The sequence below is a fragment of the Nesoenas mayeri genome (genome assembly GCF_963082525.1).
Source record: "Nesoenas mayeri genome assembly, chromosome: 27".
NCBI classification, from domain to species: Eukaryota; Metazoa; Chordata; class Aves; order Columbiformes; family Columbidae; genus Nesoenas; species Nesoenas mayeri.
Genome location: NC_137555.1, coordinates 3,259,936 through 3,284,524, shown reverse-complemented (window position 1 = coordinate 3,284,524; position 24,589 = coordinate 3,259,936). Strand labels below are relative to the sequence as shown.

The 24,589-nt window shown below is 63.8% G+C and overlaps 4 protein-coding genes across 6 annotated transcripts; 2 read left to right on the top strand and 2 right to left on the bottom strand.

Moving 5' to 3' along the window:
- Positions 1-8,611: 8,611 nt before the first annotated feature.
- LOC308050249 (interleukin-36 receptor antagonist protein-like) lies at positions 8,612-10,817 on the bottom strand (the record flags this gene model as incomplete). Its single annotated transcript, XM_080360267.1, has 5 exons — positions 8,612-8,806; positions 9,646-9,770; positions 9,852-10,007; positions 10,552-10,703; positions 10,789-10,817. The coding sequence occupies 5 exons, from the start codon at positions 10,815-10,817 to the stop codon at positions 8,612-8,614; spliced, it is 657 nt and encodes a 218-aa protein (XP_080216393.1).
- A 1,269-nt stretch (positions 10,818-12,086) lies between these two features.
- On the bottom strand, positions 12,087-14,019 carry LOC308050303 (interleukin-1 receptor antagonist protein-like). 2 transcript variants are annotated; one of them, XM_080360348.1, is made up of 5 exons: positions 13,991-14,019; positions 13,740-13,782; positions 13,577-13,665; positions 13,356-13,480; positions 12,087-12,630 (listed from the first exon to the last, which is right to left on the bottom strand). In XM_080360348.1, exons 1-5 carry the CDS (start codon positions 13,992-13,994, stop codon positions 12,421-12,423), a joined length of 471 nt encoding a protein of 156 aa, XP_080216474.1. In that variant the 5' UTR covers positions 13,995-14,019; the 3' UTR covers positions 12,087-12,420. The 2 variants fall into 2 exon arrangements, with proteins under 2 accessions (XP_080216474.1, XP_080216473.1); XM_080360347.1 differs by lacking the exon at positions 13,991-14,019 and having other exon boundaries at positions 13,740-13,874.
- A 457-nt stretch (positions 14,020-14,476) lies between these two features.
- Positions 14,477-16,699, top strand: TMED4 (transmembrane p24 trafficking protein 4). Its single transcript, XM_080360332.1, has 5 exons — positions 14,477-14,627; positions 15,226-15,326; positions 15,919-16,044; positions 16,135-16,281; positions 16,425-16,699. Exons 1-5 carry the CDS (start codon positions 14,486-14,488, stop codon positions 16,572-16,574), a joined length of 666 nt encoding a protein of 221 aa, XP_080216458.1. The 5' UTR covers positions 14,477-14,485; the 3' UTR covers positions 16,575-16,699.
- Positions 16,700-16,934: 235 nt separating this feature from the next.
- DDX56 (DEAD-box helicase 56) lies at positions 16,935-24,077 on the top strand. Of its 2 annotated transcripts, none has more exons than XM_080360323.1 (14): positions 16,935-17,011; positions 17,522-17,683; positions 18,617-18,756; positions 18,836-19,006; positions 19,667-19,757; positions 20,544-20,788; positions 21,347-21,472; positions 22,020-22,178; positions 22,268-22,362; positions 22,450-22,523; positions 22,614-22,703; positions 22,792-22,897; positions 23,014-23,105; positions 23,209-24,077. In XM_080360323.1, the coding sequence occupies exons 1-14, from the start codon at positions 16,952-16,954 to the stop codon at positions 23,287-23,289; spliced, it is 1,692 nt and encodes a 563-aa protein (XP_080216449.1). In that variant the 5' UTR covers positions 16,935-16,951; the 3' UTR covers positions 23,290-24,077. The 2 variants fall into 2 exon arrangements, with proteins under 2 accessions (XP_080216449.1, XP_080216448.1); XM_080360322.1 differs by having other exon boundaries at positions 18,596-18,756.
- The last annotated feature ends 512 nt before the right edge of the window (positions 24,078-24,589 follow it).

Here is a 24,589-nt window from a genome sequence, read left to right as displayed (position 1 = left end):
GATCCCAAAACAGCCCAAATCTACCTCCCTGGACCTTAAACCACCCCAAACCTGCCCCCCCCCAACCCCAAATCCTCCCTCCTGGACCCTCCATCACCCCAAATCTGCCCCCCAAAACACCTCAAATCTCTCCTCCCCCCAGCTCCAACACCCCCATCTCCCCCCCCCCCCCCCCCCCAAATCTCAGCCATGCTAATGATTGTGGGGGACACACTTGTCCCCCCTTTAAAAATAAAGCCCCCCCATCCCTACCTGAGCGCCTGGTCCAGCGTCTGCCCCCCGAACTGGAACAACTCCAGGTACTCCTGGGCCACCATCGCGCTGAAATCATTGCTGGGGGGGGACAGGAGCTTGAAGGGGGGGTCCCCAACCCCAGGGGTGTGTGACCCCCCAAAAAAGGGGTTCCCCCCCCCCCATATTGTTACTTTTTGCGGAGGAACGAGGCCACTTGGGATTTCTTGAAGCCATCGAGGTGGAAGAGGCGGGCGGCCAAGCGCTGCGCGTCCCCTCGCTGGCCCGGGGACACTGGGGACCCCCCCGGAGGGCACCTGGGGGGGCACAAGGGGGGGTCAGGCGGTGTGAGGTGTGGGGGGGTTCCCCTTAATTCTGGCCCATTGGGGGGTGTGGATGTGGGAGAGAATAGGGGAGAATTAGGGGGTTTGGGGAGGTCAGGGGATTTGGGGGGGGTCAGAGGGTGGGGGGGACAGACGGACAAAGCAAATGGGGGTTTGGGGGGGGGGGCAGAAAGAGTATGTGGGGGTCCTTCTGGCCCATTGGGCGGTGTGGATGTGGGAGAGGATAGGGGGATTGGGGGGTCAGGGGATTTGGGGGGGTCAGAGGGTTGGGGGAGGCCTGGGGGTTGGTTGGGGGACAAAAAGAGCAGATGGGGGTTTGGGGGTGTCAGAAAGAGCTGGGGGGGTCCCTTAATTCTGGGCCATTGGGTGGTGTGGATGGGGGAGAGAATGGGGGGGAAATGGGGGAGAATTAGGGGGTTTGGGGGGGTCAGGGGATTTGGGGGGGTCAGAGGGATGGGGGGGGCTGGGGGTTGGTTGGGGGACAGATGGACAGAGCAGATGTGGGAGGGAATTGGGGGGAATTGGGGGGTTTGGGGGGGATTGGGGAGTCAGGGGATTTGGGGGGGGTCAGAGGGTTGGGGGGAGTGGGGGTTGGTTGAGGGACAAAAAGAGCAGATGGGGGTTTAGGGGTGTCAGAAAGAGCTGGGGAGGGTCGCTTAATTCTGGGCCATTGGGTGGTGTGGATGTGGGGGGGGGGGGAAGGGGTGAATTGGGGGAGGTGGGGGGGGGGAATTAGGTGGTTTTGGAGGGGGGGGGGCAGGAAGTTGGGGGGTGGTCTGGGCGGGGGGAAGGGACAGATGGATTTGGGGGGGAGATGGACACACAGGATTTGGGGGCTGGGGGGGGATTCTGGGGAGCAGACGGGTTGGGGGGCGGATGGGGAATGGGAGGGCAGATTGGGGGGAGTTGATGGGGAATGGGGGGGCAGACAGGGGTCTGGGGGGCCAGTGGGTGTCTAGGGGGGGACAGACAGACAGATGGGGTCAGGGGGGGCACAGGGGTGTCTTGGGGGGGGACACAGATGGATTGGGGGGTTTTGGGGGTCAGAGGGAAGGGGGGGCGCATGTGGCCGGCGCCGATGTCCCTCACCCCTGGGTGCCGGCGGGGGGGGTCCGGGGGGGGCTCCTGGGCCGTCGCGGGGGGGGACAGCTCCTCCACGTTGGGGTGCGGTGACGATGGGGTGACGGGGGGGGGACCCTGCGCCGCTTCCCCCCCCCGCGCAGGAAACACCCGGGGACACCCGGGAACAGCGGGGTCCCAATGCGGGGGGGTGACCCCCTGGAGCCCCCCCCGGGGCTGAGGGACCCCGTGGGGGAAGGGAGGAGAGGGGGGCAGGGGGGTGGTGACCCCCTCCCAGGGGGTGAAATGAGGGGGTGGGATCCGGGGGGGGGCTCGCCATGGGCTGATATGTGGGGCTGGGGGGCAGATTTGGGGGGGTCACGGGGCAGAGAGTGCACTTGGGGAGATGGGGGGGGGGTCGGGGGGCTCGGGGGGGGATGGACCCCCCCTGCCATCAGCTGATATGAGGGGCTGGGGGGGCGCTGGGGGACAGCGCGGGGGGGCTGGTACCCCCGGCTCATGGGCTGATATGGGGGGCTGGGGGGAGGCTTTGGGGGGGTCAACGGGCTGGGGGGGCACTGAGGGTGACTTGAAGGGGTCAAGGGGCTGGGGAGGGGCCGGAACCCCCCCCTCATGGGCTGATATGGGGAGGTTGGGGGTTTCTGGTCCCCCCTTCCCTCAGGCAAATATGGGGGGGGCAATGGTTTAGGGGGGGGGCCGGTCCCCAACTTTTGGGGGTAAATCTGGGGGGAGTGGAGGGGTCTGGTCCCCCCCTCCCTGGGTGAAATCTAGGGGGGGTGAGGGAGGCTGGTACCCCCCTCCCAGCGGGGGTTTTGGGGGGGTCACAGGCCTGGGGAGGGGCAGATCCTGGTGTCCCTCTCCTGGGGGGCAACCGGGGCTGGGGGGGTCCCGGTCACCCCCACCGGGGGGGGGTGGAGGGTCCAGGGGGGTCCCCAAAACCCAGGGGTTGATCCGGGGGGTCGGCGAGTGCCAGGCCTGGGGGTCGGGGGGGTCCTGGGGAGGGAGAAGACACAACGCGGGGAGGGGTCCCCATCAGTACCAGTGCCCCTCCAACCCCCCCAAATAACCCCAGGCTGGGGGTCCCGCACTCACCCCGCTCCGCGGCACTGGGGACATCCCCTCCTGGGGTACCGGCCGGGGGGGGACACCCCCTGGTGTCCCCTGGGGTGTTGTCCCCCCCCACAGTGACAAGCAGGGCAGCTCGGTGGGGGCGGTACAGGGGAACCCCCTGGGGGGCACCCATGGGTGGGGGCAGCCGGCTCTGGAACAGGGGGTTGGTGTGGAAGTGGGGCTCCTCGTCATCGGCATCGTCACCGTCACCGGGGTCTTCATCCCGCGAGGAGCTGCCATCGTCGTCATCATCATCATCATCCTCATCCTCATCCTCGCTGCTTTGGGGGTCGCGCTGCTTGGGTGAGATGGTCCCATCCGTGGTCATGGACGGGATGGTCCCATCCTTGGGGACATTCTCCTGTGAGATGGTCTCATCCATGGGCATGAACTTGGGTGAGATGGTCCCATCCATGGGCTTGTTCTCCTGTGAGATGGTCCCATCCATGGTCATGAACTTGGGTGAGATGGTCCCATCCATGGGCATATTCTCCTGTGAGATGGTCCCATCCATGGTCATGAACTTGGGTGAGATGGTCCCATCCATGGGCATATTCTCCTGTGAGATGGTCCCATCCATGGTCATGAACTTGGGTGAGATGGTCCCATCCATGGGCTTTTTCTCCTGCAAGATGGTCCCATCCATTGTCATGAACTTGGGTGAGATGGTCCCATCCATGGGCTTTTTCTCCTGCAAGATGGTCCCATCCTGGGGCACAAACTTGGGCCAGATGGTCCCATCTGTGGTCATGGTCATGGGCGAGATGGTCCCATCCGTGGGCTTGATCTCCTCTGAGATGGTCCCATCCATAGTCATGGACTTGGATGAGATGGTCCCATCCATGGGCTTGTTCTCCTGCAAGATGGTCCCGTCCTGGGGCACAAACTTGGGCCAGATGGTCCCATCTGTGGTCATGGTCATGATGGTCCCATCCATGGGCTTGATCTCCTGCGAGATATCCATAGTCATGGAGTTGGATGAGATGGTCCCATCCATCGGCTTGTTCTCCTGCAAGATGGTCCTGTCCTGGGGCGCAAACTTGGGCCAGATGGTCCCATCTGTGGTCATGGTCATGGGTGAGATTGTTCCATCCTTGGGCTTGTTCTCCTGCAGGATGGTCTCATCCATGGTCATGTTTTCTTGTGAGATGGTCAAATCCATGGTCATGCACTTGTGTAAGATGGTCCCATCCATGGTCACGCTCTCCTGTGAGATGGTCTCATCCATGGTCATGGCCCTGGGCATAGATTTGGGCAAGATGGTCCCATTTGTGGTCTTGTCCTCCTGTGAGATGGTCCCATCCATGGTCATGATCATGGGTGAGATGCTCCTGTCCATGGGCACATGCTCCTGTGAGATGTTCCTGTCCATGGACACAGACTTGGGTGAGATGGTCCCATCTGTGGGAATGTTCTCCTGCGAGATGGTCCCATCCATGGTCATGGTCATGGGCGAGATGCTCCTGTCTGTGGTCATGGACTTGTACAAGATGGTCCCATCCATGAGCGTGGACTTGGGTGAGATGGTCCCATCTATCAGCAGGTGTTCCTGCAAGATGGTCTCATCCATGGGGGAGATGCTCCCATCCATGGACACGGACCTGGGCGAGATGCTCCCTTCTGTAGACACGTGGCCACGGTGCTTGTTGGAGCTGCCCCCACCCATGGACACATGCGAGATGCTCTCGTACGCGAATCCCCAGCTTTGGTAGGGACCCAAGTCCACGGGTGTGGACTTGGGCGAGATGGTCCCACCTGTGGGTATCTGCTCATGTGAGATGGTCCCATCTGCAGAGACGTGGAAGATGGATATGGATCCATGGCCTTGGTGCTCATGGAAGATGGTCTCATCCATGGAAATGGACTTGGGTGAGATGTTCCCACCTGTGGACTTGTGGAAGATGCTGTCGTATGCGGATCCATGGCCGTGGTGCTCATGGAAGATGTTCTCGTCCATGGGCATGAACTTGGGGGAGATGCTCCCATCTGTAGATGCGTGGCCATAGTGCTCGTTTGAGATGTTCCCGCCTGTGGACACCTGGAAGATGCTCTTGTATGTGGATCCATGGCCTTGGTTCTTGTGTGAGATGTTCTCATCCGTGGGGAAGATGGTCTCATGTGTGGGCATCAAATTGGGTGAGATGGTCCCACCTGTGGGCATCAGCTTGGGGGAGATGGTGCCATCCATGGTCATGGTCTTGGGCGAGATGGTCTCACCCATGGGCATCAGCTTGGGTGAGATGGTCCCATCTGTGGGCATCAGCTTGGGGGAGATGGTGCCATCTGTGGTCGTGGTCTTGGGTGAGATGGTCCCACCCATGGGCGTGAACTTGGGTGAGATGGTCCCATCTGTGGGCATCAACTTGGGTGAGATGGTCCCACCCATAGGCATCAGCTTGGGGGAGATGGTGCCCTCTGTGGTCGTGGTCTTGGGTGAGATGGTCCCACCCATGGGCGTGAACTTGGGTGAGATGGTCCCATCTGTGGGCATCAACTTGGGTGAGATGGTCCCACCCATAGGCATCAGCTTGGGTGAGATGGTGCCATCCATGGTCATGGTCTTGGGCGAGATGGTCCCATCCGTGGGCATCAGTCTGGGTGAGATGGTCCCATCTGTGGTCATGGTCTTGGGTGAGATGGTCCCATCTGTGGGCATCAATCTGGGTGAGATGGTCCCATCCATGGGCATCAGTCTGGGTGAGATGGTCCCATCCGTGGGCATCAGTCTGGGTGAGATGGTCCCATCTGTGGTCGTGGTCTTGGGTGAGATGGTCCCATCCATGGGCATCAATCTGGGTGAGATGGTCCCATCCGTGGGCATCAGTCTGGGTGAGATGGTCCCATCCGTGGTCGTGGTCTTGGGTGAGATGGTCCCATCCGTGGGCATCAGTCTGGGCGAGATGGTCCCATCCGTGGTCATGGTCTTGGGTGAGATGGTCCCATCCGTGGGCATCAATCTGGGCGAGATGCCCCCACCGCTGGCCACGTGCTGGTGTAAGACATTGTCCCCCGTCGCCGCAGCCCCACACCGGTGCCGGCTGCTCCCAGCGCTGTCCCAGCCCTGCTGGGGGGGCCAGTTGTTGTCCCCCCCGTCCCACTGTCCGTCCAGCGCTCCCTGCAGCTCCTGGACGCACAGCTGGGCCTGCAGCAGGCTGGCCCAGAACACGTCGGTGCCACCGGCTGTCACCGCAGCGGGTGTTACCGCGGCGGGTGTCACCGCGGCGGGGGGGGTCACCCCTTCGGCCCCCGCCCCCGAGAAGACGATGGCATCCTGCGCCGCCAGGACCCCGGGGGTGGTGGCGGGGGGGGTCTTCGGTGGCTCCATGGCGTGGTGTCCCCCCTACGGCTGCCCCCCCGGCGCACGCGGGCAGCCGCCCGTCCCGCCCGTCCTGCCCAGCCCCATGGCCGGGGGTCAGACCTGGGGGAGAAGGGGGAGATGGAGGTGGGTAGGGGGTCCCCGTAGGTGGGGGAGAGGAAGTGGAGAGAGGGAAGGAGGGAGGAAGGAGGACACAGAGAGGGATGGAGAAGGGAGAAGGAAAAGGGAAGGATGGAGGAGGGAGGGATGGAAGAAGAGAGGGAGGAGGGGATGAAGGAAGAAGAGAAGGAGGGAAGGAAGGAGAAGGGAGGAAAGGAGGAGGAAGAAGGAATATGGAGGGAAGGATGGAAGAAGGGATGAAGGGAGAAGGAAGGAGGAGGGAGAAGGAATATGGAGGGAAGGATGGAGGAAGGGATGAAGGGAGAAGAGAAGGAGGGAAGGAAGGAAGGAGAAGGGAGGAAAGGAGGAGGGAGAAGGAATATGGAAGGAAGGATGGAGGAAGGGATGAAGGGAGAAGGAAGGAGGAGGAAGAAGGAATATGGAGGGGAGGATGGAGGAAGGGATGAAGGGAGAAGGAAGAGAAAGGGAATGAAGGAGGGAGGAGGAAGGAAAGAAGGGAGGGAGAGAGGGGAAGAGGAAGAGAGGGAACAAGAAGGGAGGGAGGGAGGAAAAGAGGGAGGAAGAAGGAAGGAACAGAGGGAGGGAAGGATGGAGGAAGAAAGGAGGGAGGAAAGGAGGAGGAGAGGAAGGAGAGATGGAGGAAGAAGGGAGGGAGGAAAGAGGAAAGGACGGAGAGAGGGAAGGAGGAAGGAGGAAGAGCTGGAGGGAGGGGCCAGAGAAGGAAGGAGGGATGGAAGGAGAAAGAGGAGGAGGAGGAAGAAGAGGCTGTGGGGAGGGGGGTCAGGGTGGGCCCCTCCGCAGGGTGGGGGCCCAGCACCCGCGCCCCGTGTCACCCGTGTCACCCGTGTCACGGCCCCGCGTCACCTGCGTCACCCACAGCTTCCGGCCCCGCCGGGGCAGGAAACGGGGAGGGGAGGGGGCACCCAACGGCCCCCCTGCACCCCAAAACCCCGCAGCACCCACTGCCACCATGGGGGGGTCATGGGTCACCCACTCGTGTGTGTCCCCCCCCCAGCACCCCTGTGCCACGTGGGGGGGCACCTAAATGTGCCGCTTCCTGCAGCACGGGGCGGGGGTCCCCAAATCAAGAGGGGGGATGCTGGCACCCCATTGCATTGGGGGGGGGGGTGGGTTACTGCTGGGGGGGGAGTGGACCCCAAAGTGGGTGCTGCTGCGCACTGTGGGGTGCCCCCCCCTCAAAATGCTGTGCCCCTCGCAAAGTGTCCCTCGAGGGGTGAGGGGGCACCCAAAGGCTGAGGGAGGGCTCTGGGGGGACCCCAAAGGGTGGGGGGGAACATAGAAGTTTGGGGGGGACTCGGGGGATGGAGACGCACCCCAAAAGTTTGCACGGAGGCTTTTAGAGGTCCCCAAGGGTTGGGGGGCACCCCGAAGGGTGTGTGGGGGACCCTAAAGAGGCGGGGGGACCCCAAGGCGGGGCGGGGTGGGAGGGGGCAGAAATCTGTGGGGACTCCGGAGGAGCCGTGAGGACCCCCCGGGAGTCATGGGGGACCCCAAGAGTTAGGGGGGGCACCCAGGAGTGGGGGCGCCCCGAGGGTTTTTGGGGGGAAGCTCAAGGTTTGGGGGACCCTCCCGGGCGGGGTGGGGGGGGCTGAGCGGGGCTGAGGGCTCTGGGGGGGCCCCAAGGGAACCTCCAACCCCCCCCCGGGCCGTGGGGATCCCCCCGGGGTCCCGCTGTGTCCCCCCCCGCTCCCCTCCCCTCCCCTTACCGGCAGCGAGAGCGCAGCGAGGGGCGTGGCCAGCGCCGGCCCCGCCCCCTTCCTCCCGCCCCACCGCCGGGGGCGGGGCCGGGAGGGGTCAGCCACGCCCACGGATACGCCCCCGTATGGAAACCACTCCCCCTCGGGGCCGCCGGGCCCGATCCTGCCCCAAATGAGCCTGATCCTGTCTCCAAAGGGGCTCCATTCTGCCCCACCACGGGCTGAATTTCCCCCGTATGGGCCCGATCCTGCCCTACAGAGCCCGATCCTGCCCCCAATGGGCCCGATCCTGTTTCCATGGGTCCGATCCTGCCCCACCATGTACTATCCTGCCCAACAGGGCCCGATCCTGTCCTCCAAATGGGCCCACTCCTGCACAGCAGGGCCCGATCCTGTCCCACATAGGCTGATCATGCCAAATGGGGCCTGATCCTGTCCCTCCTTGGGCCTGATCTTTTCCCACCATGGGCTGATACTCCCCCCATGGGCCCGATCCTCCCCCGCCATGGGCCCAAACCTCTCCTGCCATTGGCTGAACTGGCCACACAGGGCCCGATCCTGTGCCCCATGGCCCGATCCTGCCCCTCCCACCGCAAACCACACACCCCAAACTGACACCAACTCTTTATTCCCCCACCCAGGGGGGCTGATGGGGGGAGGACCCCCACACCCATGGGTGCCCCCCGCCACCGTCACTTGCGGAGCAGGTAGAAGGCGGTGACGTCTGGGGGGGCGGCCAGGCCCAGCGCGGGGCCGGGGGACGTGCTGAGGAATAGCCCGGGGAAGGCGGCCGACTCGAAGGTGTGTGTGGTGCCACCAAAGGTCTTGTAGAAGGTGTAGGGGGTGGCGTCAGCCGGCCGTGAGAACAGGTCCAGCAGCCCCACCTCCTGCCATGGGGCACGGGGGTCACCGCTGGGACAGCACCCCCAGTGCCACCGTCCCACGGAACCCCCTTGTCCAGGTGCCACTATCTCCAGGTGACACCATCTTCAGGTGACACCATGTCAAGGTGATACCGAGTCAAGGTGGCACCTTCTCAAAGAGCTTCAAACACTAGGTGATGTCATCATGGGGTGACACCACCCTGGGGAACCCTGCACCTCCAGGTGATGCCACCTCAAGGAGGTGGCACCTTCTCAAGGAAGCTCAAGCTCCAGGTGATGCCATCATGGGGTGACACCACCCTTGGAAACCCCCCACCTTCAGGTGATGCCATCATGGGTTGACACCATCCCAGGGAACCTTCCACCTCTTGGTGACACCATCTCAAGGTGATACCACCCTGGAGAACCCCCACCTCCAGGTGACACCACCTCAGGGTGATACCATTTGGGAATGACACCATCTCAAGGTGTCCCCACCTTGGGTTGACCCACCTTGAGTTGACCCATGTTGGGTTGACCCACTTCTGGATGACCCATCTCTGGGTCCCCATGACTTCAAGGTGTCCCCACCTTGTGTTGACCCATCTCTGGGTCCCCATGACTTCAGGGTGTCCCCACCTTGTGTTGACCCATCTCTGGGTCCCCATGACTTCAGGGTGTCCCCACCTTGTGTTGACCCATCTCTAGGTGTCCCACCACCCCAGGGTGCCCTCACCTTGGGTTGTCCACCTTGGGTCCACCCACCTTGGGTTCCCCACCTTGTGCTGACCCCCTCGGGGTTCCCCCACCTCTGGGTGCCCCCCACCCTGGGCCACCCCCACCACGACCCCCCGCAGTGTCACCTCCAGCTTGAGCTGGGGCTCGGGGCCAGTGCCACATGACAGGGCCTGGCTGCCACCACGGATGCCCACGATGAGGGGACAACGCCGACGCTCCAGGCTGGGGTTGGGCACCACGCTGATGGGTTCTACAAGGGGAAAGGGGTGAGTGGGAGCACCCATGGGTGCCCCATGTCCCCCCTACCCACCATGGGTGGGGTGGCACCCACCTTCCTGGGCAGCGTTGGTACCCTGGAAGCTGGTGGCCACCAGGTGACCATCATGGAGGCAAAGTCCCTTCTGCTCCGTGTCCCTCACCACATAGTGGTAGGGCTGGGCCACCACGTGGGACTCGGTCGAGGCGATGGTGGGTCCTGTAAGCACTGCTGGTGGACACGGAGATGTGGGGACACGGGGAAGGGGCATGGGGACATCATGGGTGTGTGGGGACATGGGGCATCGTGGGGACATGGGACATCACAGGGATGTGGAATAGGGGGACATGGGGATGTGGGATTGGGGGACATGAGGCATCACAAGGATGTGGGATTTGGGGACATGGGGCATCACAGGAATGTGGGCAAATGGGGACACAGGGACATGAGGACACAAGAGTGATGGGCACGTGGGGTTGGGGGACGTGGGGACACAGGGACAGAGGACACAGGGCGGGGGCACAGGGGGTGTCAGAGATGCATGGGGACATGTGGGCATCACAGGGACATGGCTGTGATGGACATGTGGGGACATGGGGACATGGGGATGGGGCACACGGGTGTGATGGGCACCCAGGGACATGGGGACATAGGGACATATGGGCATCACAGGGGTGTGGAGATGGGGGACACGGGCACATGGGGACAGGGATGGACGCAGGGACACCAGGACATGGGGATGGGGACAGAGGGAACATGTGGAGACAAACGCTACCTTCCCCCAGGAAGTCATTGAACAAGGCCACCATGTCGGGGTCGATGACAGACTCTGCTGCATCCCCTGTCCCCACCATGATGCCAGGAGGGTGCCTAAGAAGCTGTGACTGCCCCAGATGTCCCTGGGGACCTTTGTCCCTGCTGCAGCCCCTGGGGGGCACAGGAGGGGGGCGTGAGGGCAGGTGCCACATGGGGTGACTCAGGCCCTCGCTGTCCCCACCCTGTCACCACTCACCTGGTGGCAGCTCTGGGCACGCGGGACATGGCTGAGCCTGCACAAAGGAACCACGTGTGTGACACAGGTGACACGGGTGGCGGGATCCCCCCGCCCCGATGCACCCAGTTTGCCAACAGGCTCCTGGTTATCAGTAGGTTCCAGAGTGAACACCCACAGAACGTGGCCCAAACGGGTTTCTCCCCATCCCTGTCCCCAGTGATACCTGCAAGTCCGTCAGCGTCTGAGATCCTGTCCTGTGTGCTCTGGGTTGTGTCCCCCGCACCAGGTGACAGTGGCACTTATAGAGCGGGGCGGTGCAGGGGGACAGACCCGCCCCGGTAATTGTGCGGGAGGAGCTGGGCGGGGTGACGGGGCGATGGCGAAATGCCACCTGGTCCTCTGTCCCCTGCGTCCCCACCCTGTGATGCTCATGATCACTGTGGCTGTGGTGTCCCCTGAGCTGTGTCCCCAGGGTCCCATGTGTCCCTGGGATCCTGTCAGCCCTGTCCCCAGGCTCCCACCTGTCCTGACCCCATGGCCCCACGTGTCTTGTCACTGAGGTCCCATGTTTCCTGTCCCCAAAGTCCCATGTATGTTGTCCTCATGATGCCCATGTGTCCTGTCTCCACCATGCCCGTGTCCCCATGTCCCCCATCCCCATGGTCCCATGTCCCCTATCCCTGCTGTGCCTGTGTGCTGTGTCCCCAAGGTCCCATGCGCCTTGTCCTCAAGGTCCCATGTGCCCTGTCCCATGGTCCCACGTGCCGGTATGCCTTGTCCCCAAGGTCCCATGCACCTTGTCCCCAAGGTCCCACGTGCTGTGTCCCCAGGGTCCCATGTGCCTGTCCCTGCTGTGCCTGTGTGCCTTGTCCCCAACGTCCCATGTCCCCCGTCCCCACGGTGCCATGCGCGCCATCCCCGCTGCGAAACGCCGCGCGGTGCCGGTGACAGCTGGGTGTGCCGGGCGGGAGGCGTCCCCGCTGCCACCAAATGCAGGAAGGGGCCTGGCCATGGGGCAGCCCCGCTGATGTGTCACCCCCCGCCAGGGACATCCCGTCATTGTCCCCAACGAGCCGGTGGCGCAACACTGGCCTTCCCGCCACAGTGATGCAGGCGGCGGGGCCACCGCTCACCCTGTCCCCCCCTGCACGTCACGGGGACCAAAGTGTCCTGAGCATCTTTATTCCCACGGGATGTCACTGTCCCCAGGGGGATGTCACCATCCGCAGCAGGATAGCACCATCCCGGGGGGATGTCACTGTCTTTGGGGTGAGGATGTCACCACCCCAGGGGGGATGTCATCATCCTGGGCGAGATGTCACCATCACAGGGGATGTCACCATCCCGGGGGGGGGTGTCGCTGTCCCAGAGGGGATATCACTGTCCCCGGAGGGACATCGCCATCCGCAGGGAGATGTCACCATCCTGGAGCGGTTGTCACTGTCCCAAGGGGAATGTCGCCGTCTGGAGGGGGATGCCACCATCCCTGGGGTGAGGATATCACCATCCCAGGGGGTATGTCACCATCCTGGGAGGGATATCATCATCCCCAGTGCGATGTCACCACCCCTGGAGTGAGGATATCACCCTCCTGGTGTAGCTGCCACCATCCTGGGCTGGTGATGTCCCCGTCCCCAGGCGCAGGGGGACTCAGCAGAGCTGGAAGTAGAAGTCGAGCAGGTGGGTGGCGTCGGGGACCTGGGACAGCCCCAGGGGCTGGTGGCCACGGGCCGCGGTGCAGAGGAACCAGCCGGGGTTGGCGGCCGACTCGAAGCGCCACAGCCCGTCCTTGTAGGAGCGGAAGAAGGTGAAGGCGGCCGAGGTGGCACTGTCGCGGGGCAGCGCCCGGATGTCCACGGCCTGGGGGGGACATGGGGACACTGTGTCACTGATGGGGTGACAGCGCCGGATGGGCCTGCAATGGTCCCCAGCCCTGCGGTGGCCCCGTTTCTGTGGTGTCCCTGGTCCCTGTGGTGTCCCCATCCCTGCAGAGCTCCGTCCCTGTGATCCCGGTGACCTCTGCAGCATCCTTGTCCCCACAGTGTCCCCTCGCCACGGTGTCCCCATCCCTGTGATGCCCCAGCCCCTGTGATCGCATGGGACCTGTCCCCACGGTGTCCCCATACCCAGGTGTCCCCTCCCCATGGTATCCCCATCCCCTTGATATCCCTGTGGCATCCTTGTCCCCACTGTGTCATCATCCCATGGCATCCCCATCCCTTGGGTGTCCCCATCCCTTTAGTGTCCCTGTCCCCATGGTGTCCCCATTCCCATGGCATCCCCATCCCTTTGGTGTCCCCATCCCATTGATGTCCCCATCCCTGTGGCATCTCCATCCCCACTGTAGCCCTGTCCCCTCAGAATCCCCATCTCCGTGGCATCCCCATCCCTCTGGTGTCCCCACAGTGTCCCCATCCCCGCAGCATCCCCATCCCCACAGCATCCCCATCCCTTTAGCATCCCCACCCCAGTGGTGTCCCCACAGTGTCCCCATCCCCACAGCATCCCCATCCCCACAGCATCCCCATCCCCACAGCATCCCCACCCCAGTGGTGTCCCCACAGTGTCCCCATGCTGTCCCCGACCTGCAGCTGCAGGGTGGGCTGGCTGGCGGGGGGACTGGCCAGGCAGCGCGTCCCGTTCTGGATGCCCAGGATGATGGGGAGCCGGGCGGGCTCGAAGGCGCGGTTGGGCACCCAAAACACCTTCTCTGAGGGGAGAGGACACACATGGGGACATCAGAACATGCCCGACATGCCCAACATGTCCCTGTGTCCCCCGCCGTGTCCCCACGTCCCCATCTCACCTTCAAGCGCCGCATTTGCCCCCTGCAGGTGCCCGGCCACCAGCTGGTCATTGCGCAGGTAAAGGGACTTCTGGTTGACGTCCCAAATCCTGCCGGGGGGACAGCGGTGACACCAATGTCCCCCCCGGGTGCCACCCTGGGGTGCTCCCCCTGCCCCACTCACCGATACTGGAAGACTTTGGTCTGCGGGGCGAAGCCTTCGGCCTCTGCACAGAGGAAGAGGAGGGCGAGGGTGAGCGCGGGCCAGCACGCCATGGCGCCCCGAGTCCTGTCATCCGTGCCCCCCCCGCCCTTATAACCCCTCCTGAATTTCCCAGCTTGCGGAGGCGGGGGGCTGCCAGTGGCGCAACTGGTCCCTAAGGTTCCGCTTCTGGCCTCCCCACCCCCCCGGGGGGTCCCCGGTCACCCACTCACCCATTGGGACCCCCCACCCCAAAACCCGGGGCAGCGGCTGGGAGGAAGGAAGGAAGGAAGGAAGGAGGTTGGTGGTGGTGTTGCCACACACAGCTGGCAGGGTTGGCTCCGCCCCGCCAAAGGGCTTGGCACGGCTGGGGGTGGCACTTGGGGACGATCGCACCGGGGTGGGGACATGAAGACACAGCCAGGGGTCACCGCACCCCTTCAAACTGCGCAACGCGGGGCTCGAACCGCCAACCTCAGCGCTGGGGGCGCGGCGCTCTCCCCGTGGCGCCACCGAGCGGGGCGCGCCGCGCATGCAGCCGTCACCGCGGCGGCTCGGGGCATGCGCAGTGGAGCCGCCTCCCAACCGGGAACCCAACGCGCGGCGTGGGAACCAGTGAGTGGCCGCCGGTGTGCGGCGCATGCGCGGTGTGCGCGGGCGGGGCGGGGCGCGTGCGCGGTGTGCGCGGGCGGGGCGGGGCGCATGCGCAGTGTCGCTCCCCGCGGGCCATGGCGGGCGGCGGGGCCGTGCGGGCCGCGGTGCTCGCGGTGCTGCTGGCGGCCTGGAGCGCACACGGGCTCTATTTCCACATCGGCGAGACCGAGAAGCGCTGCTTCATCGAGGAGATCCCGGACGAGACCATGGTCATCGGTGAGGGGCCTGCGGGGCGGCGCAGGGGGACACCAGGAGGGAGCGGGGGGCGACGGGGAGGGATGGGGGACAGTGGGGAGGGATGTGGGACAATGAGGAGGGCTGGGGGGGCAACGAGGAGGGCTGGGGGGGCAACGAGGAGGGCTTGGGGGCGACGAAGAGGGATGGGGGGCCATGGGGAGGGATGGGGGGCCATGGGGAGGCATGGGGGGCAATGGGGAGGGATAGAAAGGGTTGAGTGGCAATGAGGGGGGCTGGGGGGTGATGGGGAGGGATGGGGGGCAATGGGGAGGGATAGAAAGGGTTGGGTGGCAATGAGGGGGGCTGGGGAGTGATGGGGGGCAATGGGGAGGGCTGGGAGATGACGAGGAGGGCTAGGGGGTGATGAAGAGGGATGTGGGGCAATGGGGAGGGCTGGGAGATGATGAGGGGGGGGATAGGGAGGGCTGGGCAGCAATGAGGAAGGATGGGGGACAATGAGGAGGCCCCCACAGCCACAGTGGGGAGGAGAGGCCACCAGGAACCAGGGCATAACGGGCTGGGGTGGCCCTGGGCGGGCCCTGTTCGACCCACCGCCTCCCACCGTCCCCCCAACCAGGGAACTACCGGACACAGCTGTGGGACAAACAGTCGGAGTCATTCCTGCCGTCCACCCCCGGGCTGGGCATGCACGTGGAGGTGAAGGACCCTGACGGAAAGGTGGGTGTCTGGGGGGCCTAGACACCCCCTGGTCCAGTAATGGGGGCACGTGGGGTGTCCCCCAGCTGGGGTGGGTCCTTGGGGTGCCTGCTGTTGGGGTGCAGGGGGTCCCAGAGGTGCTTGCAAAAGAAGGCAGGGGGTCTCTAGCGTGCCTATTATCTGCTATTGGGGTGGGGGGATGTCCTGGGGTGTTCTCCAACAAGGGGAGGGGGTTCCTGGAGTGCATGGGGCACCCACCAGCCTGGGATTTGGGGTCCTTCTGGTGCCCATTGTTTTGGGTGTGGGGTCCCTGAGGTACATGGTGTGTCAACCAGTTGGGTCAGGGGTTCCCTAGGGTGCATGGGGTACCCACCAGCCTGGGTGTGGGGTGCCTGGGGTGCCGGCTATTGGGGTGGGGGGATCTTGGGGTGTCTCCCAGCTGGGGCAGAGGGTCCTTGGGTTGCACGGGGTCTCCCCCAGCCTAGGTGTGGGGTCCATTGGGCGCACAGGGTGCCCCTTTACCCAGGACAGGGGGGTCTGTGTGACATGGGGGGGCTGTCCCGGTGTCCCCCCGGGGTGGGCGCTGTGTGACGGTGTCCCGGTGCTGTCGCAGGTGGTCCTGTCGCGCCAGTACGGCTCCGAGGGACGTTTCACCTTCACCTCCCACACACCGGGCGAGCACCAGATCTGCCTCCACTCCAACTCCACCCGCATGGCACTCTTTGCCGGCGGCAAACTGGTAACGGGGGGGGTTCCCCGAACCCGGGGCGGGGGTGTCAGCACCAACGGGGCTCTGCTGACATCCCTCCTGCTTATTTCGGCTCCGCAGCGGGTGCACTTGGACATCCAAGTGGGCGAACACACCAACAACTACCCCGAAATCGCTGCCAAGGACAAGCTGACGGAGCTGCAGCTCCGCGCCCGGCAGCTCCTCGACCAGGTCGAGCAGATCCAGAAGGAGCAGAACTACCAGCGGGTGAGGAGGGGGGATCCAAACCCCCTTTTTTTTTCCCCTCCCGCTTTATTTTTTTGATTTCTTTGCCTGACGTTATCACAACGATAAACCAATTATTTTATTTGCTTGTTTGTTTCCTCGCTTTATTTTATATTTGCTGGCAGTACCGAGAGGAACGTTTCCGCATGACGAGCGAGAGCACCAACCAGCGCGTGCTCTGGTGGTCCATCGCCCAAACCATCATCCTCATCCTCACCGGCGTCTGGCAGATGCGGCACCTCAAGAGCTTCTTCGAGGCCAAGAAGCTGGTGTAGCCCCTCCCGTGTCACCCCACAGCCCTTGGGGGAACTACTGGGACCCAGACGGGGAGTGGGGAGGTTTGGGGGAGCCCTGCGTGCCAGCGGGGAGGGTCGGGGCCGGCCCCTGCGGTGGTGGCGTTTTGTGGGAAAATAAAGGATTTTTGGGGTCGGACGGGGTTTGTTGGTGGGTTTTTTTGGGGGGGTGGGGGTGGCTCAGGCGTGTTTGGGATGTACAAACCCCCACCAAAACAACAGCGGGACGCAGGCGTGTAGCGAAGGTGCTGCTCAGTCCTCCACCGCCAGAGGGCGGCGCGGCGCATGTCGCGGTCCTAGCGGACGCTCTGGGCGCGCGGCGGAAGTGTCGGTGGCCGTGGTGTGAGGGGGCGGCGAACATGGCGGCGGCGGCGACACCGGGTTTCGAGCACATGGGGCTGGACGGGCGGCTGCTGCGGGTCCGAGGGGCCGGGAGCGGGATTCGGGGCTGCGGGCACCCGGGGCTGCGGGTCTGAGGGGCCGGGAGCGGGATCCGGGGCTGCGGGCTGGCGGGGGGAAGCCCTGAGGGAAAGGGTCTGGCCTTGAGCGGGGCGCGCCGGTGTCCCCATGGGGGGCCGGGACTGGGGGACCTTCGGTGGGGACGGGGCCGGGACACCTCTGAGGGGGCAGGTGATGAAGGGCCGGGGTTCTGGGGTCATTCGGTTTGGGGGGGACCGAGGCACTGGGGTCCCTGTGGGGTACATGAGGGGCCCAAGCACCGGAGTCGCTTTAGAGAGGGCGGAGGACGAGGGGCCGGGATCCTGGAGTCCCTCATTGAGGACGGGGACACCAGGATCGCTTTGCAGGGTGACCCTGAGGCGCCCAGACCCCGGGGTCCCTCGGGGTGGGGGGGGTTTATTCGGGGTTCCCCTCCCCTACAGTGACTCAGGGGGCACAGGGGACCCTCAAGGTGACACCAACCCCCACAGGCGGTGGCAGACCTGGGCTGGGCCGCCCCCACGGCCATCCAGGCCGAGGCCATTCCCCTGGCGCTGGAAGGACGTGACATCCTGGCCCGGGCCAGGACGGGCTCCGGGAAAACGGGGGCGTACGGGCTGCCCCTGCTGCAGCACCTGCTGCGCGTCAAGGCGGTGAGCGGGGCGGGGGTCTGTGGGGCATCCACACAGGACTGGGCACTGGGGGTACAGGGGTGTGCGGGCAGGGGTGGGTGCTGGGGGGTATTGGCTGTGGAGGGGGCACTAGGGGGTTATAGGGGCACTGGGGGGGATCAGTTGGGGTGAGTACCATGGGGCAGGGGGTGTCCTGTGGGGTACATGAGGTCCTGAGCATGTGGGGGGCAAGGGGGCATCCAGATGGGGGGCTATGTGGGTAGGGATGGGTGCTGTGCGTTTTGAGTGTGCAGGTGGCACTGGGGGGATCAGGTGGGATGGGTGCTGCGGGTTTTGGGTGTGCAGGTGGCACTGGGGTGTCAGGTGGGGTGGGTGCTGTGGGGTGGGGGAGGCTCCATGTGACATCCACACAGGGCTGGGCACTGGGGCGTTGTGTGGGCAGGGTGGGTGCCGGGGGGTGTTGGGTGTGTGTGGGGCACCAGGGGGTTATGGCGGCACTGGGGGGGATTAGTTGGAGTGGGTACCATGGGGCAGGGGGTGCCCTGTGGGGTGCATGGGGTGTTGAGTGTGTGTGGGGCACAGGGGGCATCCAGATATGGGGGTACGTGGGGTATGTGGGCAGGGATGGGGGGTTTTGGGGATGGGGGGCACTGGGAGGGATCAGGTGGGGTCGAGGGCATTGTGGGGCAGGGGGGCACCATGGGGCAGGGGGTGTGTGGGGTATTGAGCACAGGGGTGGCATCCAGACAAGGGGTACGGGTGCACCACGGGGTGTCTGGAGAGAATTGGGCACTGTGGGGCAGGGGGATGTGCAGGGTGCTCTTGAGTAGGGAGGGACTCTGTGGGGCAGGAGGTGACTCTGTGGGGTAGGGGACAACTCTGTGGGGTGCAGGGGGTCCCTCTCCCGGCCCCGTGTGACTGTGGGTGACGCAGGCCCCCTCGGCGGTGCCGCAGGCGGTGCGGGCGCTGGTGCTGGTGCCCTCCAAGGAGCTGGGCCAGCAGGTTGTGCGCAGCCTGCGGCAGCTGGCGACGTTCTGCGCCCGCGATGTGCGTGTCGCCGACCTCTGTGCCCACGCCGACCTCGCCGCGCAGCGGTAAGAACCCCCCCTTCCCCTTTCCCAGATGCCTGGGTCCCCCCAAGCACTCGGGGCGTGACAGGGCGCGTGTCCCCAGGCCGGTGCTGATGGAGAAGCCGGACGTGGTGGTGGGGACACCGGGACGGGTGCTGGCGCATGTGGGCGCCCGCAGCCTGAGTCTGCGGCACTCGCTGGAGCTGCTGGTGCTGGACGAGGCTGATCTGCTGCTCAACTTCGGCTGTGGGCAGGACATCAGGGCCCTGCTGTGGTGAGGAGGAGCTGGGGGGCACAGCGGGGGGCTGGGGAATGTGGAGGGCACAGCTAGGGGGTTGGGGACACGGTGGGTTTGGGGGGAAACTGATGGGGATGGAGAAATTGGAGGGCACAGAAAAGGGTTTGGGGGCACACTGGGGATTTTGGGTGACAGTGTCAGAGTTGGGGGGCACTGCTGGGGCTGGGGGGACATGGGATTTTGTGGGACAGTGTCAGGCCTGGGGGGACATTTCTGGGTCTGGAGGACATGGGGAGCACAGCCAGGGGTTTAGGGGACACTGACAGGGTTTGGGGGGCACTGCTGGGACTGCAGGAAGTGGGGGGCGCAGTCAGGGGGCTGGGGACAATGCCAGGATTTAGGGGACACTGATGGGGTTTGGGGGTTACTGCTGGGGCTAGAGAATGTGGGAGGTACAGTCAGGGGTTTGGGGGACATTAAGATTTTGGGGACACTGAGGTTTTGGGGGACAGTGCTAATGGCTGGGGGATGCAGGGGGCACAGCCAAAGTTCTGGAGGGTCATGCCAGTGCTGGGGGGCACAGTGGGGCTGAAGAGGGGGCACTTGGGCATCGTCAGCTCTGGTGCCAAGTCCTTGGGGGGTCCCTGTCACCCCCAAACATGATGGGGCTGGCACTGACCCCCCAAATCCCTCCAGCCACCTCCCCAAGATCTACCAGGCGCTGCTGCTCTCAGCCACTTTCAGCCCCGACGTGGAGGCCCTGAAGGAGCTGGTGCTGCACAACCCGGTGAGTAGGGTTTGGGGGCATGGGGAGAGGTCTGGGGGGTCCAGGTGGGGGAATTGGGAGGTCTGGGGGGGAATTGGGGGTCCAGGGTGGACACAGAGATTTGGGGGTGCTGGGCCATGGGAATGTAGTACCCACCGGGGCATGTGGGGGATATATGGGTTGTTCTTGACTGGTGGGGGGGAGACACACGTGGAGAGGTTTGGAGAGCTGGAGGGGATTTGGGGGGTCTGGGGGAATGTTGGGGGGCCCAGGGTGGGATTTGAGGGGTCCAGGGTGCACACAGAGGTGGGGGGATGCTGGGACAGCTGTGGCACCACAGGGACACATTGTGGAGGACAGTTGGGGTTCTGGTGGACACGGAGGGGGCACTGGGAAAAGTTTGGGATGTCGGGAAAATTTGAGGCATCTGGGGGGAGGATTTAGGGGGTCTGGGAGTGGATTTTGGGGTCCAGGGTAGGCACAGAGATGGGGGGACCCTGGGACATGGGAACGCAGCACCCACAGGGGCACATTTTGGGGGACATATGAGGTATTCTGGACAAGGTGGGGGGGGATGAGGAGAAGTTTGGGGGTATGGGGCGGGCACAGGGAGAGGTTGGGTTGTCTTGAGAGTCGAATTGGGGCATCTAGGAAGGGATGCAGCAAGCACAGAGCTGGGGGGACACAGGGCCACATAACCGCAGCCCCCAACAGCTCACATTTTGGGGTTCACACAGGGTCTGGTGACCCCAGAGGGAGGGCGCACACCCACGTCCCCCCATCCCTGTGTGTGTCCCCCCCACTCAGGTGACGCTGTGCCCGCCGGAGCCGCGGTTACCGGGGCCCACCCAGCTGCGGCAGTTCGGGGTGCGCTGCGGGACGGAGGAGGAGAAGTTCCTGCTGCTCTGCGCCCTCCTCAAACTGGGGGTGCTGCGGGGACGTGCCCTGCTCTTCGTGGGGACCACACCCCGCTGCTACCGCCTCAAGCTCTTCCTTGAGCAATTCGGGGTCCCCGCCTGCGCCCTCAATTCCGAACTGCCCGCCCGATCCCGGTAAATCCATCCCCCCCACATTTGGGGGGAGATTTGGGGTGTCCCCTTGGGTGGGGGTACCCCTGGAGGGTGGGAAATGGGGTGTATGGTGGGGGTCAGGGTGTCCTGGGTACCGCTGGGGGTGGCAAATGGGATGCAGGGGCTGACATGGGGTGCTCTGGGTACTGTAGCGATTGGGAAATTAGGTACAGGGTGGTTTTGCCATTTCCCTTTGGGTGGGGGGCACCCATGGGTGGGTGGAAATGGGGTGCTGGGGAGATTTGGGGTGCCCTGGGGAGGGGGGTGGGAAATGGGGTGCTGGAGGGGTTTGGGTTGCCCTGGACAGGAGGGTATCTCTGGGGGGATATTGGGGTGCTGCTTGGGGGCAAGGGTGACCCTAGGATGTCCCCAGCAAGCTGAGGGGTCCCCAGGGACATTGGATGCTCTGGGGATGCCAGGGGACACCCTGGGGGGCTCCCGGGGGGTGTGAGGGATCTGAGGGGGTACCTGAGGGTTTGGGGGGGGCACAGCAAAGCGGGGTGCCCGCGGTGGGGACAGTGACACCCACTTTGTCCCCAGGTGTCACATCATCACCCAGTTCAACCGCGGCGTCTACGACTACATCGTGGCCACCGACGAGGAGGCGCCCGCGGCCCCCCCAGAGTGCCCCCCACGCAAGAAACAACGCAAGGGGACAGCCCCCAGGTGAGCCAGGGGTGCATCAGTGTCCCTGGGGTGTCACTAGTGTCCCCAGGGTGTCCCCAAGGTGTCCTCAGGGCCACTGTGTCCCCTGGGCCACGTTCGGCTCAGACTAGGGCAGGTGGCTCAGAGCCATGGGGGGCACTTCTGGCCAGGATGTCCCTGTTCTCACCAGTGTCCTTGTCCTCAACAGGGTCCTTGTGCCCGTGGGGATGTCCCTGTCCCTACAGGAATGTCCCTGTCCCCAAGGCTGGGGGATTTCTTTTCCCTGAGGGGGTTTGTCCCTCGTGTCCCCATGGGCGTGGGTGCCCAGGGAGGTCCCTGTGCCCAGCATGTCGCCTTCGCCATGGGGTGTCCTTGCCCTGTCCCCGTGGCTCTGGGGACATCGTGCCCAGCGTGTCCCTGCGGGTGTCACCACCCAGCATGTCCCCATGCCCAGTGTCCTCATACCCACAGGGATCCGAGTATCTCTGTCCCAGATGTCGCCTTATCCAGGGTGTCCCCATGTCCTTGGGGGTCCGAGGGCCACCCTGACACCTCTTGTCCCCCCTAGCAAAGACAAGGGCAAGGGCAAGGACAAGGACAAGGTCAAGGGCAAGGACAAGGACTCTGAATACGGTGTCGCACGCGGCATCGACTTCCAGAACGTTGCTGTCGTCATCAACTTCGACGTGCCGCCGACCGTCGAGTCCTACATACACCACGTGGGCAGGTACCTGGGGACACACGCAGGGGACACGGGGGTGGCCGGTGTCCCCTTGGGGCGGCTGTGTCACTGCTGTGTCCCCGCCATGCCCGCAGAACGGCCCGCGCCGACAACCCCGGCACCGCGCTGACCTTCGCGCTGCCCGAGGAGGAGGAGGGGATGGCCCGCATCGAGGACGCACTCGCTGGAGGTCAGGGGGACCCTGTGTCACCGCATGGGGGTGGCGGTGACATGGGAGGGGCACAGGGGTGACCCAGGTGTCCCCATGTGTCCCCAGAGAACGGCGAGTCCATGCTGCAGCCCTACAAGTTCCGCATGGAGGAGATCGAGGGGCTGCGGTACCGCTGCCGGGTAGGTGGGCAGGCAGGTGACACCAGGGGGATACTGGTGGCACCATCTGGGGGTGGTGACAACCTCTGACACCCCCGTATCCCCCCCCAGGACGCCATGCGCTCCGTCACCAAGCAGGCGGTGAAGGAAGCGCGTTTGCGGGAGATCAAGGACGAGCTGCTCAACTCAGAGAAGCTCAAGGTAATGTCCCCACAGTTCCCAGGGGGGGACACTGGGCAGTGTGGGGTTGTCCAGGGCGCTGCCACCCCCCCGATTCTTTGTCCCCAAGGCGTATTTTGAGGACAACCCCCGCGACCTGCACGTCCTGCGCCACGACAAGCCCTTGCACCCCGCCATTGTCAAGCCGCACCTCCGCAACGTCCCCGACTACCTGGGTACGTCCCACGCCCCAATTTGGGGGGGAAAAGGAGCAAAACGGTGCCTGGGGGTGTCACTGGGCGGGGGACAGGGTATCACCGCCGTCGTCTTACTCTCCGCTATGTGCTCGCAGTGCCGCCGAGTCTCCGCGGCGTCGCCAAACCCGACCTCAAGAAGCGCAGGCGAGTGCTGAACGCCAGCGCCAAGCGCCGCCGCGGCGTGACAGTGAGTGTGGCGTGGACCCCCCCTGTGTCCCCCCCTGTGTCCCCTCTGTGTCCCCTTTGCCACTGGGGGGCTCCAACCCTGATTGTTTCTTCCTCCTCGCCAGTCCCGCGGCTCCGGAAACCCGCTGCAGAGCTTCAAGTACGCCCGTCACCGTGCCAAGCGTCCTGCTGTGCCACCCTCCTGACCCCCCAAACCGCCCGGGGGGCACCGGTGCTGCCTCGCAGCCCCCCCAAGTCACAGGGGGTGTCTCTGCGCCACCGCTGTCCCCAATAAAGGTGTCACCGGGCTGTAGCGTATGGTGCTGTTGCGGGCTACGTGATACGACACGCCGGGCAAAGGTGCCGGGGCGTCGTCCTCTCCCCTTATCGGGGCGTTATCACCCCCCCAAGGTTGTGCCGGGGCCATAAATGGGGACAAAGTCACAGCGGGGGGTGACACTGCCAGATGGGGGGACTCAGGCATCCTGTCACCCCCGTGCCGCTGTCACCGGTGTCACCCTGAGCCCCGGGGGTGGCAGCAAGGTGGGGGTGCCCCCCGGGGACGGGTGTGCGCCCTGGGGATGGGGGTGCCCCCCTGGGGTGTCCCTGTCAAGTTCTTTTATCGGGGTAACATCCTCTTATCACGGTTATGGCATCTTATCGGGGGGGCCCTGAACCTTTCCCTTGTCCCTGAACCATCACCGGCACGTGGAGACACCCATGTCCCCAGTGCCACCTTGACAGGGGGGACATTCCAACATGGGGCCACATTTCGCTGCTTTTCCACCCAAAAACCCCCCCAAAATTCAGCTCCGTCACAGTTTAATTAAAATTGTGCCCCCCCCCCAGCCGCAAATAGGGACAACAGTGAAAGGGGACGGAGGAAAGGTGTGAATTGAGAGAAAAAGGGTTTATTAGATTACAACATAATGCCAAAATAGTAATACTGAAATAATTAGAATAGTGCAATTATTCTATATCTAAAATATTTATGATGCCGAAATAGTTTCAATGATAAAATAATTAAGATTAAAATAATTGCAGTGCTGAAATGATATTAAAAATAAGGATATTAAAGTTATGATATAGTAATAATAAATTAGGTATAAAATGGGTGATGCGCAATGTGATTCTTCACAAACTCTGTGCTGAGCAGCCGGTCCCAGGAAGGGAAAAAATGGTGAAAAAAGGCAAAAATGCCCCAAGAAAAGTGGAAAATGGCAAAAGACTGAAGTGAAGGAACTAAATGGACGAACTCAAAGGGAACGGAGCAGAATTAGGGCCGGAAAACCCCGTTTTGGTGAAACCCGCCATGTGATGCTGATGGCCTGGGGTCTCATTGTGATGTTGGGGTCTATCTGTCTGTCCCCCCATCCCACAGAGACCCAAAAATCATCCGCAAATCCTCCTTTTTCTGACCCGAAGAGATGGGAAGGGAAATGTTAATTATATCCACGGGGTGTTAATTATTGTTAAATAATCCAAATGACTGCAAAAATGAAGATT